We start from the raw sequence: 15,793 nt of genomic DNA on the forward strand, positions 1-15,793 counted from the left end.
ACAAAAAAAAGAAAGTTTACTGACTTTATGTTAGAAGCCAAGGTTAGCTCTGAAGGGACGCAGGGGGGACCTAACCTTATAGGGTGGACAGATGTTTTGCAGTCTTTCCCCCACATTGTAGACACACCCACGGAGTGCCATGGGCGACCAGAAACAACCACTAACAATTCAGTGCGCGTGAGTCTGCGTGTGCGTCCTGGGGGGCCGTGAGTATCGATCCTCCAAAGCGCACAAGAGATCGCATCTGGAGGAATTTTGCGCCCCAGCAGTTTCTACAGCTGCTCTTTACTGTGGAACTTTTATTTCTTCACATGAGAGTTTGGAGCGGAGCCGCAGCCTTGTTCGTCGGTAGGGTATGGCTGTGCGCTCCAGGACGGGGTTCTACAGGCAGGAGATCAACAGAACCGTGTGGGAGGTACCGGAGCGGTATCGAGACTTGAAGCAGGTCGGAACGGGAGCATATGGGACTGTGTGGTGAGTTATGCAAGCTGTAGCTGAAAGTTTTAAAAGAATTTGATTAAAAAAGAAAAAATCTGTTGTGTTGGACTGATTGTCAACAAACCTATCCTGTGCGTGTTATGCAGTTGGACAAGTCTGTTAGACTTTAAGCAACGTCTGTGTACATACTGTGAAAGGCTATAAAGTACAGTACGGTCTGAAAAGTCTTGAGCCTCCTTTCATTTCTTTATATTTTGCTTCCAGGGAGCCAGGCTTGCTTGTAATTTCTAAATTGTTTCCTCGGGATTTCTCAAAATCTTTCAACGTTTTTCTTTGGCTCCTTTTTGACCCATTTTCAGTCCAGTCCTTGTACCTGACCATTTTCAGAGGGATTATTTTCCCTGCTTACTTGTTCGCTGATTGGTCAGCAAAGCATGAAGAAGACACCTAACTCAAGTGTTGCCTACAGACAACAGTCAGCTTAGCAAATAATCAGTTTTGCACTTTGTTCCTAGCAGCTTGTTGCAAAAACACAACATTTGTTCCTGTTTCTTCAGTTGAATCTATGAGAAATACCAAAGTAACACAGTTGGACAGGCATGAAATGTTGCCTTGCACCAACAAGGTAATTCCCAAAGTGCTATTAGCCAAAAACTTGGCATGTCTTAGCAGCGTGTGCAGTGTGTTGTTAAAAAAAGAGTCCTGTCCTTAAGAAACTGGAAAAAAACAGGACCTGAGAGATGCACCTGACTCTTCAGTTGATCCATTTACTGTTTATTGAGGGCAGCTGTCAAGGAAGGAGGACGAAGAGAAATTACACCAGAACTGGACTGAAAATCAGTGGAAACGGGTGTTGTGGGCTGATGAATACAAATTTAAAAAATTGATTCAGAGGACAGCACAGAGGTACAACAGCAAGTGTCTACAGCCATCCATAGAACATGTTGGAGGTTCTGTCATGGTTTGAGGCTCCATTTTAGCCAGCTGTTGGAGATCTCGTCAAAATGGATATTGATAACAAACACATTGCCAATTGTATGTGTTTGCATTGGCCTCCCCAAGAGTCCGGACCTCAACACTGTCAAAGCAGTGTAGTATCAGTCAGTCAACATCCAAAGGAGAGCTTTGAATGTCCGTCCTGAAGACTTCTTAAAGAAACTACAAGGAAACTTGCCAAAGAGAGATCAGGCTGTGTTAAAGAATGATGTTGGACCTACCAATTATCCACTTTCAAGCTTATTAGAATTATAAATTCTGTTTTTGGCTTATATGCTTTATTTCCATGTATGTTTTAAGACTTGTCTCAATAAATCTCTGTTTCCATTTCCCATTTTTCTAGGAAATTGTAAATAAATGAAAAGCGACTCAAGATTTCTGCACATCACTGCATCTTATGTTGCAATAAAAGCCTATCTAAGCATCAGGTCCTGGTTGTATGTGCTCTTTTGGTCAGTGGTCTCTCCACAGATGGCTGTCTAGGGCCCCTCTTTGCATTGTGTACTGTGACTGAGGGTCAACAAAGAAAACCCACCCCCAACTCTTATTGTTAGGGTCAAGCTAAAGACCCTGAGTTAATTCCTCAGAATGCACTTTGTCTCCAGTCACATTGCAGTCTACATTTTTTTCCACTGCAGACACGGTGACTTGTCCTGCTAGGAAAAGCACAAGTTTGCTTAACTGGGAAATACATCCACACACACACTAAAAATGGGGCAGGTGCCTGACTGAAACCAAGAACACAACAAAAGAAACACATTTCTATGGAAAAAACATGGAAAGATGCAGTTGTTTCTGGTTTTAATTCAGATCATTAAAAAACGTTTCATTGTGCAATCGGGGTTTGTAATTCCAGTTTAAATTTCAGTCTGACAATAAAACCTGTTTTCTTGCTCATCAGTTCAGCATGGGACCGCCGGATAGGGACACAGGTGGCCATCAAGAAACTCCACCGGCCTTTCCAGACCAAACTTTTTGCCAAAAGGGCCTACAGAGAGCTGCGACTTCTCAAACACATGAAGCACGAAAACGTAAGACGCGGGAACAGCAAATACGACTCACATTATAGCAGATGTTGAAGTTCATGCTTGAAGGAGAAGAGATGTGATTAAATATCATTCCAGTCGGATTTTAATTGAGCTTTTTTTCCCTCCTGGCTTATCAGGTCATTGGGCTGTTGGATGTTTTCACTCCTGAAATCTCACTCGACCGGTTTCGTGACTTGTAAGTTTCTCTCTGCTCTCCTTAACCACTCTTAAAGAATCAGACAGAGCTCATTTGAATTGATCCCATGCCTCTCCGCAGTTATCTGGTGATGCCGTTCATGGGCACCGACCTCGGCAAGCTGATGAAGCTGGAGAGGTTATCGGAGGACAGAGTGCAGTTCCTCGTCTATCAGATGCTGAAAGGACTCAAGGTGAATGAAACCCTCATGAAATTTCTTGAAACAACAGGAAAGTGTTTCAGTGAGCTGATCTGATGCCCCCTCTCTCTGCTTTCTCCACAGTATATCCACTCAGCAGGGATCATTCACAGGGTAGGTGACCTTTGACCTTTTAGACTATGAGCTTTGGGGGTGGCGGGGCTACTTTCTCTTTTTTATACTCGGTCCCATTCATCTCGATTCCCACACAGGGAGCTTTGTTATGTGAGTGTGTGCGTTTCTGTCTGATACGCTGACTGTTAGATCGTGTTATTGAAATGTCTATTTTCAAAAGCCTTTCCTTGATTTTTCCTGCCTCTCAGAGAACTGCTTATTAGAGCAGAAAACGTATCAATTACTGCTAAAAAATGTGTCCTTTTTTCACCCTTGCTAGCCCTGCTAAAGAAACAAGCCTTCCAATTCCAAATCCTTTGTGCTGCCTCCCTCCGTTCTCTTCTTCTCCCCTCACCACCAACCACTCACGGCAGATGGCCGCCCCTCCCCGACCCTGGCTCTGCCAGATGTTTCATCCTGTTAAAAGGGATTTTTTTCTTCCTACTGTCACCAAGTGCTTTCTCACAGGGGATTATGTAATTTAATCTAATAAATTTTAGGGTATTTATGCATACAATATAAAGCACTTTGAGGCAATGTCTGTTATTGTAACGGCAGTCTGGCGAAGAAAGAGCGGCTAGTGGGTCCAGCGGGCATGTGGTGTGTAGGTTAGCTGGATAACTCGAGGCCAGTCAGTTAAATCGAACAACAGACCTTATTTGATGTTAGCAACATAAGACCATACATGCCAGGTCTCCACGGCTCTCCTCTGTCCATACTTACATGTGCGGGGATGGGTAGTCGCCGGTGCCATCGCGTTACAATGATGAGGTCTCTCTCTGAACAGACTGTTCGGCTGTAATGGCTGCCGCTGCACTCACACACACACTAGGAGTCTCCCCAACTACTACAATATCAGGACAACACCCCCTAGTGGTGCTGTATCACAATAATAAGGGTTGTTACATGGAATGTAAATAAAATTGAGTTGAATTCCTACTTTTAATGACTAATGTTAAACCTGAATCACATACTGTTTGTATCTCTTGGTCTCATTGGTCTCAACATTTCTTTTCACCACAGGATCTTAAACCTGGAAATTTAGCCATTAACCCAGACTGTGAGTTAAAGGTAATGCCGAATAGCATGAAGATGTATCGATGTGAAGTCTCTAGACGTAGTCACGTTCTGTGTTAAAGTTCAGTTATTTCCTCCACTTCAGATTCTGGATTTTGGCCTGGCGAGGCAGGCTGATTCTGAAATGACTGGCTATGTGGTGACACGGTGGTACAGAGCGCCAGAGGTTATCCTCAACTGGATGCACTATACGCAAACTGGTACAGCTATCTTTCTTATAGGGATGGGGGTAAAAATCAGGAGGATATATTTCTTTCTTAATCCAAAATTGCAGATAAAGATGCTTGGCTTTGGGTTGCAGTGGATATCTGGTCGGCAGGTTGCATAATGGCGGAGATGCTGCTGGGAAAGCCGTTGTTCAAAGGCAACGACCGTATCCTTCACCGTGTTAGTCTAGCGTGTAACCCTTGCCATCTTTTATATGCAGTCTATGTTTAAGACTAACCACCTGAATCCTTCACTTCACAGCAAAATTAAGACTTATTCCCCATTTTCCTATTTTTACTGTCTCTTCATGTTGATCCCATTATACTTGCAAGCTGAAAAGAAAGCTCACAATTGAATATCAAAAATCAGTTAAACACACCCTTCTTAACCATATTTCACTGTCAGACCTGGACCAGCTGAGGGAAATCATGAAGATTACAGGAACCCCATCTCCTGACTTTATTGTGAAACTACAAAGTCAAGATGTAAGTAATAACCCGGGGTTACAGTTCCCTTTGAGTATGAAACACTGGCTGTAAAGTTGAAAAAGGGGAGGGCTGTAAAAGATATGCAATTTGCTCTCTCAGACCTCAAAGGGAAAAGCAGCTGTGGTCAGTCTGGTTTCATAGTTGCTATAATGCATTCCAATACAAAGTTGGTCACAGCGTTTTCACAGTTCTCATCACAAAAAGATGCACAGAAGTTTATCAAAACCATTCCTTTTTTCTCACAGTATGTTTGAAACACATATTTTTCAGATTGAAAGCACAGGAGTAGCTGTGTTTAGGACTTTCTCGGCACTGGGAGTCGAGTGCAGTGCATCTTCCTTACCTATTTTCTTAGTTACTGTAATGCTCTATTTTTCGTACCATAAGGCGCACCGGATTATAAGGTGCATTAAGTGAAACAAAACAGTCAGATAAGTCAAACTTTACTCAACTCATTCTTCTCGCTACTTCCACTTCCGTAACATTGATTCATTAATGTTGAATTCTCTCGCAGCTGCTCGTTTCCCATGTTGTTGCAGTATATTAATGACTAACCTCATATTGTGGATGGATTATCTCAGTTGTTCTCCTGACTGAAGTTTGGTCAGTTTACAGCATCCTGCCATGTAATTGCATTTGTTCCTAACCATCGGGAACCCTCGCATAAACCTTTATTGAGTGGAAAAAAGTTAGCGTTCATCCTCCAGCTTCACTGTGCTTATGTTATGCTAACATAGCTGTGTTGCTAGTGATCACGTAGCACATCATTATATACCAGCTAGCCCAACTTCAGTAACCCTACAAACTTCACTGCTGTTTAGTTTTCTGTCTTCATTTATGTTGGAAGTGACAGCAGAGCTGTACGTTTGAATTTTTTCAGAAATCTCTCAGTCAGAACATGCTATATCATGTTTAGGTGGAAACTAGCGAGCTAACTTCCTGCTAACTTCTAACTCCATTAAATTTAATAAATTCTGTTTTCATGGATGCCTGGATATTAAACTTAATTGTTACACCTGGTAAAGCAGCCACGCTGATCATTTTATTAAAGATGAAAGAATTTAGACAGTTTTTAACTCTCAGTGATGCTGCAGTGTTCGTTTGACTTTGGGACCTGAAGCTGACGGAATTTTAGACCCAGATTACACAGAGTCCGCAAGGCTTCTGACTACGGTAGTCACAATTGTCCGACATTCCATCAAGCGTTGTGTCTTCATAGCTTACCAAAGTCGTACTAAAACATTTTTTGACAGATTTTTGAGCGCCGTGTACTACATAAAATCAGTTCGAGGTCAGTAATCACATCCAGAATTCATACATAAGGCGCACCAGGTTAAAAGGCGCACTGGCGATTTTTGAGAAAATTAAAGGATTTTAAGTGCGCCTTATAGTGTGGAAAATACGGTACATTTCGCCAAACTGGTGCATGCGTCTTATTCTTGTATTCTACATGAGTAGCACTCAGGTGACATTTGCATTGAATTAGACTTTAAAGAATTACTTTCCTGTGTAGACTTTAATCAAGCATGTGGAAAGGTCACCTCTTATGCTCAATTCCATTTCCAAAAGTTTTAATCTTGGTTTGCATTAGATTGATTTGGTGCAGCCCCCTCCTCCTTTTAAAGCAACTTTCTCATGATTGGCTGCCCCTCACAAATAGAAGGTTTGAGCAGTAAGTGGGTGGGGCTTGTTGAAATGACAATAGTAGACATATGTGCTGTCACTGATTTAATATTTCAAATGATCAACCTTCTTCCTCTCCCTCTGCGAACAGGCCAGAAACTACATCAGAAGCTTACCAAAAGTGCCAAAAAAGGATTTGCACTCAATTTTCTCCAAAGCTAGCTCAAATGGTACGTGATCATACACCATCCATAAATTACACTAAGCTACTATCATCCAGAATATGACATGTCTCTGCATTACAGCTGTATGTGTCTTGGAAAAGATGCTGCTTCTGGACCCTGACCAGAGGCTGAGCGCCTCTGAGGCGCTTGACCTCCCTTTCTTCAGTGAGTTCAGAGATACGGAGGAGGAGACCGAGGCGCTGCCATACGATCAGACCCTAGACAACACAGAACTGCCGCTGGACCTGTGGAAACGTAATAAAAAAATACTGGAGTTGTTCAAAAATATTCTGAAAGAAATATGACAGAAGTCTGTTGAATCCAGAATCGAATGTAAAATCATGTTATCTTAGCTTAAAAGACCTCATAAAACCGTGTCCCCTCTACATCACACTATCAGATTGCTGGCTTACTTGTGGTTCTGAAGGTATTTAAAAGTAGAATGGGAGGTACAGCTGTCACGACAGATGGCCCCGCCCCTCCCTGAGGCTGGTTCTGCCAGAGGTTTCTTCCTGTTAAAAGGGAGTTTTTCTTTCCCACTGTCACCAAGTGCCTGCTCAAAGGGGTCATCTGATTGTTGGGGTTTTCTCTGTATATTTGTAGGGTCTTTACAACATAAAGCGCCTTGAGATGACTGTTGTTGTGATTTTACATTATATAAAATAGAATTCAATTGAAATTAACCGAGTTGCAAAAAACCTATTACTCAGCTGTTAATGTTTTGGCACAGATCTTTACTGTTTTGGTCCTTTCCCCCCAATTCTCCTTTTTTTGTTCTAATCTGCAGCCAGCAGTTGTTCTTCAGGTTAAAAAAACAAATCTAAGAAAGCCTCTAATGCTTCCTGGTTAACACCAAACAACCAAACAAAGTGGGGCATTTAACTGCTGAAGAACCAGATTTTTCCTTTAGATAACCCCAAACATACAGAAAAGATGTATAGATAATAGGTAAAAATTGACAATGTGAATGACAGTAAAAAAAAAAAAAAAAAAAAAAAAAATTAATTCCATGAAGTTGCAGTACCTTCCCTAGGCCAAAAGAGGTCAGTGTACGCTAATCTTACTTGATGCAGATTTCAAATCTAATAATACACAGAAGCTGCCTTGATTCGTAACATAATCAGCAAGGCAGGCAGTGTCTTAGTTGTTAAACTTGAGTTTAGCATTGCTGTTAATAACAGTTTCCTCTTTTGTGTTGTGCAGGTCACACTTTCACAGAGATACTGACCTTCAGGCCACTCAAGGACTCGAAAGAGACGTCACTTTAAGAGCACACACACACACACACACACACACACACACACACACACACACACACACACACACACACACACACACACACACACACACACACACACACATTCTTACAAATAAAATTGCACCTACTTGCACCTACACCCACAAGTATTCTTTTCCTTTGACATTTAGTATTTGTGTAGAAAGACTGAATGTTATTAGTTTGTCAAAATGTTTGCTTTCAATAAATGTGGTCTATTCAGTTGTTTTAAGTTGTGTTAAGTTGTTGTGTTGTAGTTTATTATATGCATGTGTTTGATTAGTTTGAGATATATAAAGTGCTTTGAATTGTCAATAAGACTAGAAAACCGCTATATAAATGCCTTTCTATTTAAATGTTTGCTGTTCGAGTGGTCAGACCTGTGACATTTCCTTTTTGGGCTACTCTCTACAACTATCACCACCCTAGATTCAAAGCACTCCTTTTATCTGGCTCTGAGCCTGTAGCCCAAAGATGGGAGTACTGCTGCAGTGTAATTCTCCACTCTTTAAAATCAGCTTCTGGAAAATTGACCCAAGGTGCACAAACTCATCCATCTAAATCGGTTATACATAGCTGATGAAATTCTGAAACCTTTGTGTAACCACTATGGGTCGCACTGTGCTACGAAACAAAAGCAATGGATTGCTCGGTGACGAAGAAGGGTGATTTCTTTTCAGCTCTTACTGATATGAGCTGTGTGCTTAGTCATGTTGACTGGCTGCCTGACTGCTCTGTGTCAGTGGACTGTTTCCCGGAGATACACTTCAGCTTCGTACAGTAAAAATGGATAATACCTTCACATCCAAACCAAAAGGAGAAAACACAAATGTCATCAGAATTTCGGTGTTTCTGTTTCTGGCAGGTAACACAATCCTTCGATGAACTCAAATGTAGCTGTGATAAAAAAGTTAGCGTGGCACACTGTACATAGGGCTAACGCGTTTCTATTGACAGTTAACCTTTTTCTGCTTTTTCAGTTTTGTTGCTGTTTTTCCAAATTCTTACGTTTAACATTCTATATTTATCTACAAAAGTATGCTGAAAAAGTAAATTGAATCAAGTTAGACATTATGAGCACTATTATTTTTGATTCTTAAAATATGTTTTGCTATCGTATATTTTTTGTATAACTTTAAGCTCAACAGCTGCCAAGTTAGTAGTGGGTAACTTATGGATCCATGTGAAGATTATTCATAAAAACAATTTGAAGGCTATGCAATTTATTTAAGCCTCCCAAGTAAAATAGTTACTGGTAATATCTAGTCATCAGCCTCTGTAAGCCTATGCATCAGTAATCCAAGGAGCTTGGCGAGAAAAGCGGCTGGACTTCTTTATGGTGAGGTGAGGTGAAATGAAGTCCAGTTGTTTTTCTTTCCAAGCTCCTTAGATTAGCATGACCTGGATGACTGAGAACCTGCACAGATATATGCATAGGTCTATGGCCATGATTAACAAGATAATACTAACACGGTGTAATTATAAACACAAGTACAGAAGAAGTGTAAAGTCAGCACAAGGCCTGCAGTAATGCTACACTTTGCTAACGTTAGATGATTCTTCACATACCTGTTAGCTTAAGATAAGCAGCAAGTAGAGTTGATTAATAAAAACAATCCCAAATAAAAAACTTGTTAACAATCTGTTCCTTACCTTGTATGACCGAAAACAGCCCAAAATAGCTGAAACTTTGTTTAGGCCTACATTTCCTTGTAAACTTAAAAGCTTACATGTTTTATGTAGTTTGCTTTACTGGTTGTTAGGCTTTCACCCAGTACTGTCTTCAGATGGAAAGCCCTCTGAACTGGCTGACAGTGGTAAGTGATTTTACATTTACATTTACATTTATCAGATAACTATCATATCTGATATCATATCTCACAGTACAATAATATTGAATGGGTTGCATTGTTGTATTTTGTCATGTTTCTCAGGTCTTTGTCTGAATTTCTACGAACATTATTGCTAAGGATTGTCTTATTGCATTGGAGTCACACTGGGTTAAATATGTACACTTGGGTTTTAAGGGGTATTTATTATTTTCTTCTTTTTTTTTGGGTTGTATGGAAGCCCCAAACGCAATTTCATTGTTCTTGACAATGACAATAAATAAATAAATACTAAATACTAAATACTAAATTTAATTCAATACAAGTCTTATGCTAATGCTGTTCTAGGTATCATCATAAACAATATATAATAAATGAACTGTAGCTGTAAATAAATTTGAACATTATGTGCAATAAAGTACTAATTTTTGTGACATTTTCTGAAGGCTTGAAACCAGTCATTATTGGCCCAAACTATGTGACGGTGGGTGTGCCAAGCAGCATTGAGTGCGGTTCCAGTTGTGGGACATGTACCTACTCCATGTCTCTGGATGGACAAAGTGCCGTGGGTCAAAGCAACATGCTAGCCTTTACTATTAATAGTTGGGTACCTTCTTTAACAGTGACATGTACAGTCTCAGGCGACAACGGGCTGAGTGCTACGGCAACAAAGAACATCCAGGTTTTAGGTATGAGCTTGTTAGATCTTTTACAAAACTAAGAGCAGTTCACTGAGTTATTGTCATGTGAAAAATTACGGACACTAGCCCATACTGGTTCCACTAATGACAAATATATATTTTTCTATTATAGCTGGACCTACCAATGTTTCCATTTCAGGCCCCAGTTTGATGAATCCCACAGTGAGCCATACCTATAATTGCTATGCGTACTGTCAGCCATCCTGCTACTACAGCTGGAGGACAGATAAAGGCCCATGGATCCGTAGTCAAGGAAATGTTGTTTCTATCACTCCTCGGGAGATGGACACCTCCAAAACTGTCACCTGCAAAGCCACCAATCGCATCTCTGGGCTGTTTGCCACTGCTACTCAAAACATAGCTGTGACATGTAAGTCAAGATTTGGAGACAAATGCAAAACTGGGAGCAAATACCTTTACACAAAGATTATTTTACTAATAAAAGAGGGATATGGTCATAACTACTTCTTAAGTTCCAGTAATTTTTTTTAAATAGAAGAAATCTGGAAGTTGAATATTTAAAGAAGATTGTTACAGACGGTTAGCCTGCCCAAGCAGAACTGCAAGCCTTTCATTTGCTAACTCTAAAGTTTATAGGTTTAGATGTTTTGTACCATATTTAATCTTCTACAAAAACAGAAGTGTCAAAGGGACTTGTTTTATGTAGTGATGCACCAATTCATTTTTTTCTAAGAACCATAACTGACAGTATAGACAAAAAAATTTTTTCTTCAATGCAAAACTATTAGGTTCATAATAAATATTTACTCCAAACTGCAGTAAGTTCTAATATGTTACCACACTTAAACAACTTCAAACAAAATCACCTACTACTGGAAAGAGCTACAAATGATGAAAAAATGTTTTTCAGATATTAAAATAGTTGTTGTACATCCCATTTTACCTTACATATTCAACCATACCTAACAAAAGCAAGAGATTTGTGTACCAAAAGTTGCACTGATCCTCTTTATTCATCTCACAACTGCTTTGATGCTTTTCTTTTACCAACCCTGCTGGCTGGCTCTGACCCATGGGTAGTAAATTTGTATCTAAGAATTATAAATGGCTAACAATAACCATTTATATGTGTCCCAAAACGTAGGCTGTATCCTTTGGAGGCTGCATTTGAAGACCCGTTACGTCACAGCCAGGCGATGAGGGCTGTCCCAATTCATCGACTCCTTCAAATGCGGCCAACAAATGCGTCCTTCATTTCCCCAAATTTGAAGGATGGGTCGGGTGTGTCCTTCATGGCCCACCATATCCCAGAATTCATAGCGCGACCCAGCCAATTCCAGTTTCCAACAATGGCGGCAGCTACTAAGTTTTAATATTACTCTTATTTGGTCTGAGTGCAGTCAGTTGCCCATAGACATTGCCTGATGAGTGCTAATGACTAAATAGAGTGCACCTGTGTGCAATCTAATGTCAGTACAAATACAGCTGCTCTGTGACGGCCTCAGAGGTTGTCTAAGAGAATATTGGGAGCAACAACACCATGAAGTCCAAAGAACACACCAGACAGGTCAGGGATAAAGTTATTGAGAAATTTAAAGCAGGCTTAGGCTACAAAAAGATTTCCCAAGCCTTGAACATCCCACGGAGCACTGTTCAAGCCATCATTCAGAAATGGAAGGAGTATGGCACAACTGTAAACCTACCAAGACAAGGCCGTCCAACTAAACTCACAGGCCGAACAAGGAGAGCGCTGATCAGAAATGCAGCCAAGAGGCCCATGGTGACTCTGGACGAGCTGCAGAGATCTACAGCTCAGGTGGGGGAATCTGTCCACAGGACAACTATTAGTCGTGCACTGCACAAAGTTGGCCTTTATGGAAGAGTGGCAAGAAGAAAGCCATTGTTAACAGAAAACCATAAGAAGTCCCGTTTGCAGTTTACCACAAGCCATGTGGGGGACACAGCAAACATGTGGAAGAAGCTGCTCTGGTCAGATGAGACCAACATGGAACTTTTTGGCCAAAATGCAAAACGCTATGTGTGGCGGAAAACTAACACTGCACATGACTCTGAACACACCATCCCCACTGTCAGATATGGGGGTGCCAGCATCATGCTCTGGGGGTGCTTCTCTTCAGCAGGGACAGGGAAGCTGGTCAGAGTTGATGGGAAGATGGATGGAGCCAAATACAGAGCAATCTTGGAAGAAAACCTCTTGGAGTCTGCAAAAGACTTGAGACTGGGGCGGAGGTTCACCTTCCAGCAGGACAACGACCCTAAACATAAAGCCAGGGCAACAATGGAATGGTTTAAAACAAAACATATCCATGTGTTAGAATAGCCCAGTCAAAGTCCAGATCTAAATCCAATCGAGAATCTGTGGCAACATCTGAAAACTGCTGTTCACAAACGCTGTCCATCTAATCTGACTGAGCTGGAGCTGTTTTGCAAAGAAGAATGGGCAAAGATTTCAGTCTGTAGATGTGCAAAGCTGGTAGAGACAGACCCTAACAGACTGGCAGCTGGAATTGCAGCAAATGCTGGTTCTACAAAGTATTGACTCAGGGGGCTGAATAATTATGCACACCCCACTTTTCAGTTATTTATTTGTAAAAACTGTTTGGAATCATGTATGATTTTTGTTCCACTTCTCACGTGTGCACCACTTTGTGTTGGTCTTTCACGTGGAATTCCAATAAAATTGATTCATGTTTGTGGCTGTAATGTGACAAAATGTGGAAAAGTTCAAGGGGGCTGAATACTTTTGCAGTCACTCGGATAACTTAAAAATGTAATTGTTTGGCTTTTTTCGGTGTATTATTTTTTCCGGAGTAAATTGGTTTGGCTGAGATCAAAGTTATTAGATTAGATTAGATTAAATTAAACTTTAAACTCGGGTGGGTTCCTCTGGGATTTTCGCACAGCTGAATAAATGTCAAACAGAAAACTGACTAAACAGAAGTGTGAGATGGTCGAGAATTTACGCCAGCGTCCGGTTATATTTAGATAGCAAGGAGCAGATGGCTGAGTTTATTTAACTCCACCGAGACGGAGACGCAGATCTGAAGGCTAGACCGTCCCATTTCACAGCCTCGCACTTCCGGCCTTGTCGGTCTTCGAAGGACCCGATCCACGTAGACCGCGAAGGCCGGTCCGAAGGATGCGGCCTACGTTTTGGGACACCGCTACAGTATAGCCAGCTACTAGCTACCTTCCTAACCTAAGAAACAGAAGTGATAAGCGAATGTTTGCTGTCATGACAAAGGTTTGTTGGTAGTGTGTTTAAAAGAGATATTGACGAGGTAATTGTATATTAACTTTGTACGACAATGTGTTTCACAAATCATCTGTCTTTCAGTTGGACCATCAAAGGTTCAGATTGAAGGCCCAGACGTTGTAGAAATTGCGGAAACGTATAAATACGTGTGTACTGCCGAATGTCACCCTTCTTGTCGCTTCCTGTCGTCTGTGGACAGTCAGACCGTGAGGGGCAATGTGATCGAGATGACAGTGGATCATCCGCTTAAATCGGTGACTCTCAAGTGTGAAGCACAAAATACTGCCTCAAGGAAGACAGTTACAGCCCTAAAAACTGTACAGATGAAAGGTAGACAGTCTGAAAACCATGGTTTGATGTAAAGCTTACAAGATATTAACTGTTTTTACTGATACTTGACTCAGATCTTTGCTTTCTGCTTGTGTTCAGTGATAGACCGCAGTCTGTCCACTCGCCCTGAAGAAACTTCAGCCCTGCTGCTCCTTGCCTTCGGCATTGCTGCTGCCTTCACACTGTGATTGAGTACAGAACAGGTGAGGCTCTTCATGTTGCACAGTTTATTATCATTATTAAATATTACACAAATAGTTTTTGGCTGTAGTAGTAGTAGCATGTTTATTATTACGTTTGAGTATTATTATTATACAGTATTTATTAAGTGTCAGCATCAATTTAGTGTCAATAACATTTTTTTTCATCAGATAAATAATTTATCTTCTTGTCTCTGTGTTCTTTTCTCTCAGATCCTTTTTTAGGCGCTGAGGATCAGTTTTGCGAAGAAATGGCACTGAATTGCTGACTCACCTGTAGCCTAGTGCACATTGATCTTATGCATTTGCCTCACATGTTGTTAATAGGCGGATCCATGTTTGTACTTGATAAATTAACTTGAAATGTTGTATGCGAAGGGAGTGTTCGTACAAAACTGACATTCTTCTGCACTGATACAATTTAAATGTGTACAAAGAACACATTCTTCTTCTGACATGTACAAAATTATCATCTCTATTAATAAAAACGGACCTACTCTGGAACTCAATGACAGTCTTTTTTTAAATGGTTTGGGTAAACCTAGAGGCAAACACTTATATCTTTATAAATGGAAAATCAGTGCTAAAATAAATCACAACTAATCACTATTAATCCATGTGTGGTGTTATCAGCTTTACTACAGGAGCTGAAGCTTCTGAAAATCATAAAGACGTAAAATATATTTATATAAAGCGCCTTGAGGCACTATATAAATAAAAATATAAATAAAATTGAATTAAAATTGAAAAATTTAATATAGTTCAGTTACAAAAGTTGTACCTGGGAAATTTTTGCTTTGTCACCCAATCAACAAAAGAAAAAAAGCTGGTGAAGTCACACATACTTGAGTCATCTCAGTTTCCTACTAAATCAGTAAATAAGAAAAGTTAATTTAATGAGAAAAAAACTTTTTTAGTGTTATATTTTTAAAGGCGATGGGTGGCAGGTGTGTTTCACTTGGCCTTAGCAACATTTAAAGCCAGGAGAAAATGTGAAAAAGTTCAAATTTCTATTATTCATTTATTTTTAATATTATGCCGCTTTTTTACTGGTTTGTCACACTTGAGATTAAATGAGGCTGTTTGTGACCCGTGAACTGAAATGATTTTCACGCCCTGCTTTATCAGAAGAAAGAATGAGTAACCAGCACAGCCACAATTTCCTGTTGATAAGAATCTGCACTTAATGAGCAGTCAAGTGTTATTTAATTTCACAATGTTTGCAGTCTCAGGGAAAATGTCATATGTTTCATAAATCTTATCACATTTAGAACTTTATTTGCGGTTACCTATGAATTAATCTGTTAAGTGTTTCCCACACTTGTGCATTTAAAGGCTGTAATCTCATGTCACAAAGAGCACTGGCAATTAACACTGAGCTGCTAAAGGCGCATGAACTTATTACTTAACAAATGAACTTTTCATTTTGGTTTTATAAAAATAAATGTTGAAAACACCAAACGACACCTCCACGCTGACACTCTAAATCATCGCAGGAAGATGACCTGCACGTATTTGCTCTGACTGCAATAATTAGCAGATTAAGTATTTATTAATTCTATATCTTTTCTGCATAAAGTCAAACCTCTTCTCAGTAAAACTGTGGTGAATTATTTTGCTGAAGATGTG

The 15,793-nt window shown here is 40.3% G+C and overlaps 1 protein-coding gene and 1 pseudogene across 4 annotated transcripts; both read left to right on the top strand.

The window, feature by feature from the left end:
* Positions 1 to 159: 159 nt before the first annotated feature.
* Positions 160 to 7,966, top strand: mapk12b (mitogen-activated protein kinase 12b). 3 transcript variants are annotated; one of them, XM_085386050.1, is made up of 12 exons: positions 160 to 474; positions 2,336 to 2,465; positions 2,600 to 2,658; positions 2,740 to 2,851; positions 2,942 to 2,971; positions 3,995 to 4,042; positions 4,134 to 4,248; positions 4,323 to 4,421; positions 4,661 to 4,740; positions 6,518 to 6,596; positions 6,672 to 6,845; positions 7,794 to 7,966. In XM_085386050.1, exons 1-12 carry the CDS (start codon positions 356 to 358, stop codon positions 7,856 to 7,858), a joined length of 1,110 nt encoding a protein of 369 aa, XP_085242176.1. In that variant the 5' UTR covers positions 160 to 355; the 3' UTR covers positions 7,859 to 7,966. The 3 variants fall into 3 exon arrangements, with proteins under 3 accessions (XP_085242176.1, XP_085242178.1, XP_085242177.1); XM_085386051.1 differs by having other exon boundaries at positions 162 to 474; positions 4,350 to 4,421; XM_085386052.1 differs by lacking the exon at positions 4,323 to 4,421 and having other exon boundaries at positions 161 to 474.
* Positions 7,967 to 8,148: 182 nt separating this feature from the next.
* Positions 8,149 to 14,661, top strand: LOC146650194 (uncharacterized; annotated as a pseudogene). The gene is made up of 7 exons (XR_014908097.1): positions 8,149 to 8,731; positions 9,630 to 9,683; positions 10,142 to 10,384; positions 10,509 to 10,766; positions 13,716 to 13,964; positions 14,064 to 14,167; positions 14,378 to 14,661. The product of XR_014908097.1 is annotated as an uncharacterized LOC146650194 (transcript).
* Positions 14,662 to 15,793: the final 1,132 nt, after the last annotated feature.

Source organism: Rhamphochromis longiceps, linkage group LG17 (genome assembly GCF_057381845.1).
Source record: "Rhamphochromis longiceps isolate RC_006_pf linkage group LG17, R_longiceps_female_GT1.1, whole genome shotgun sequence".
Taxonomy (NCBI): domain Eukaryota; kingdom Metazoa; phylum Chordata; class Actinopteri; order Cichliformes; family Cichlidae; genus Rhamphochromis; species Rhamphochromis longiceps.

Coding starts and splice junctions, on each gene's coding strand:
- mapk12b (XM_085386050.1), top strand. CDS start 356: ATGGCTGTGCGCTCCAGGACGGGGTTCTACAGGCAGGAGATCAACAGA. Junction 4,249..4,322: donor GATGCACTATACGCAAACTG/GTACAGCTATCT, acceptor CCAAAATTGCAG/ATAAAGATGCTTGGCTTTGG. Junction 6,597..6,671: donor CTCCAAAGCTAGCTCAAATG/GTACGTGATCAT, acceptor TCTGCATTACAG/CTGTATGTGTCTTGGAAAAG.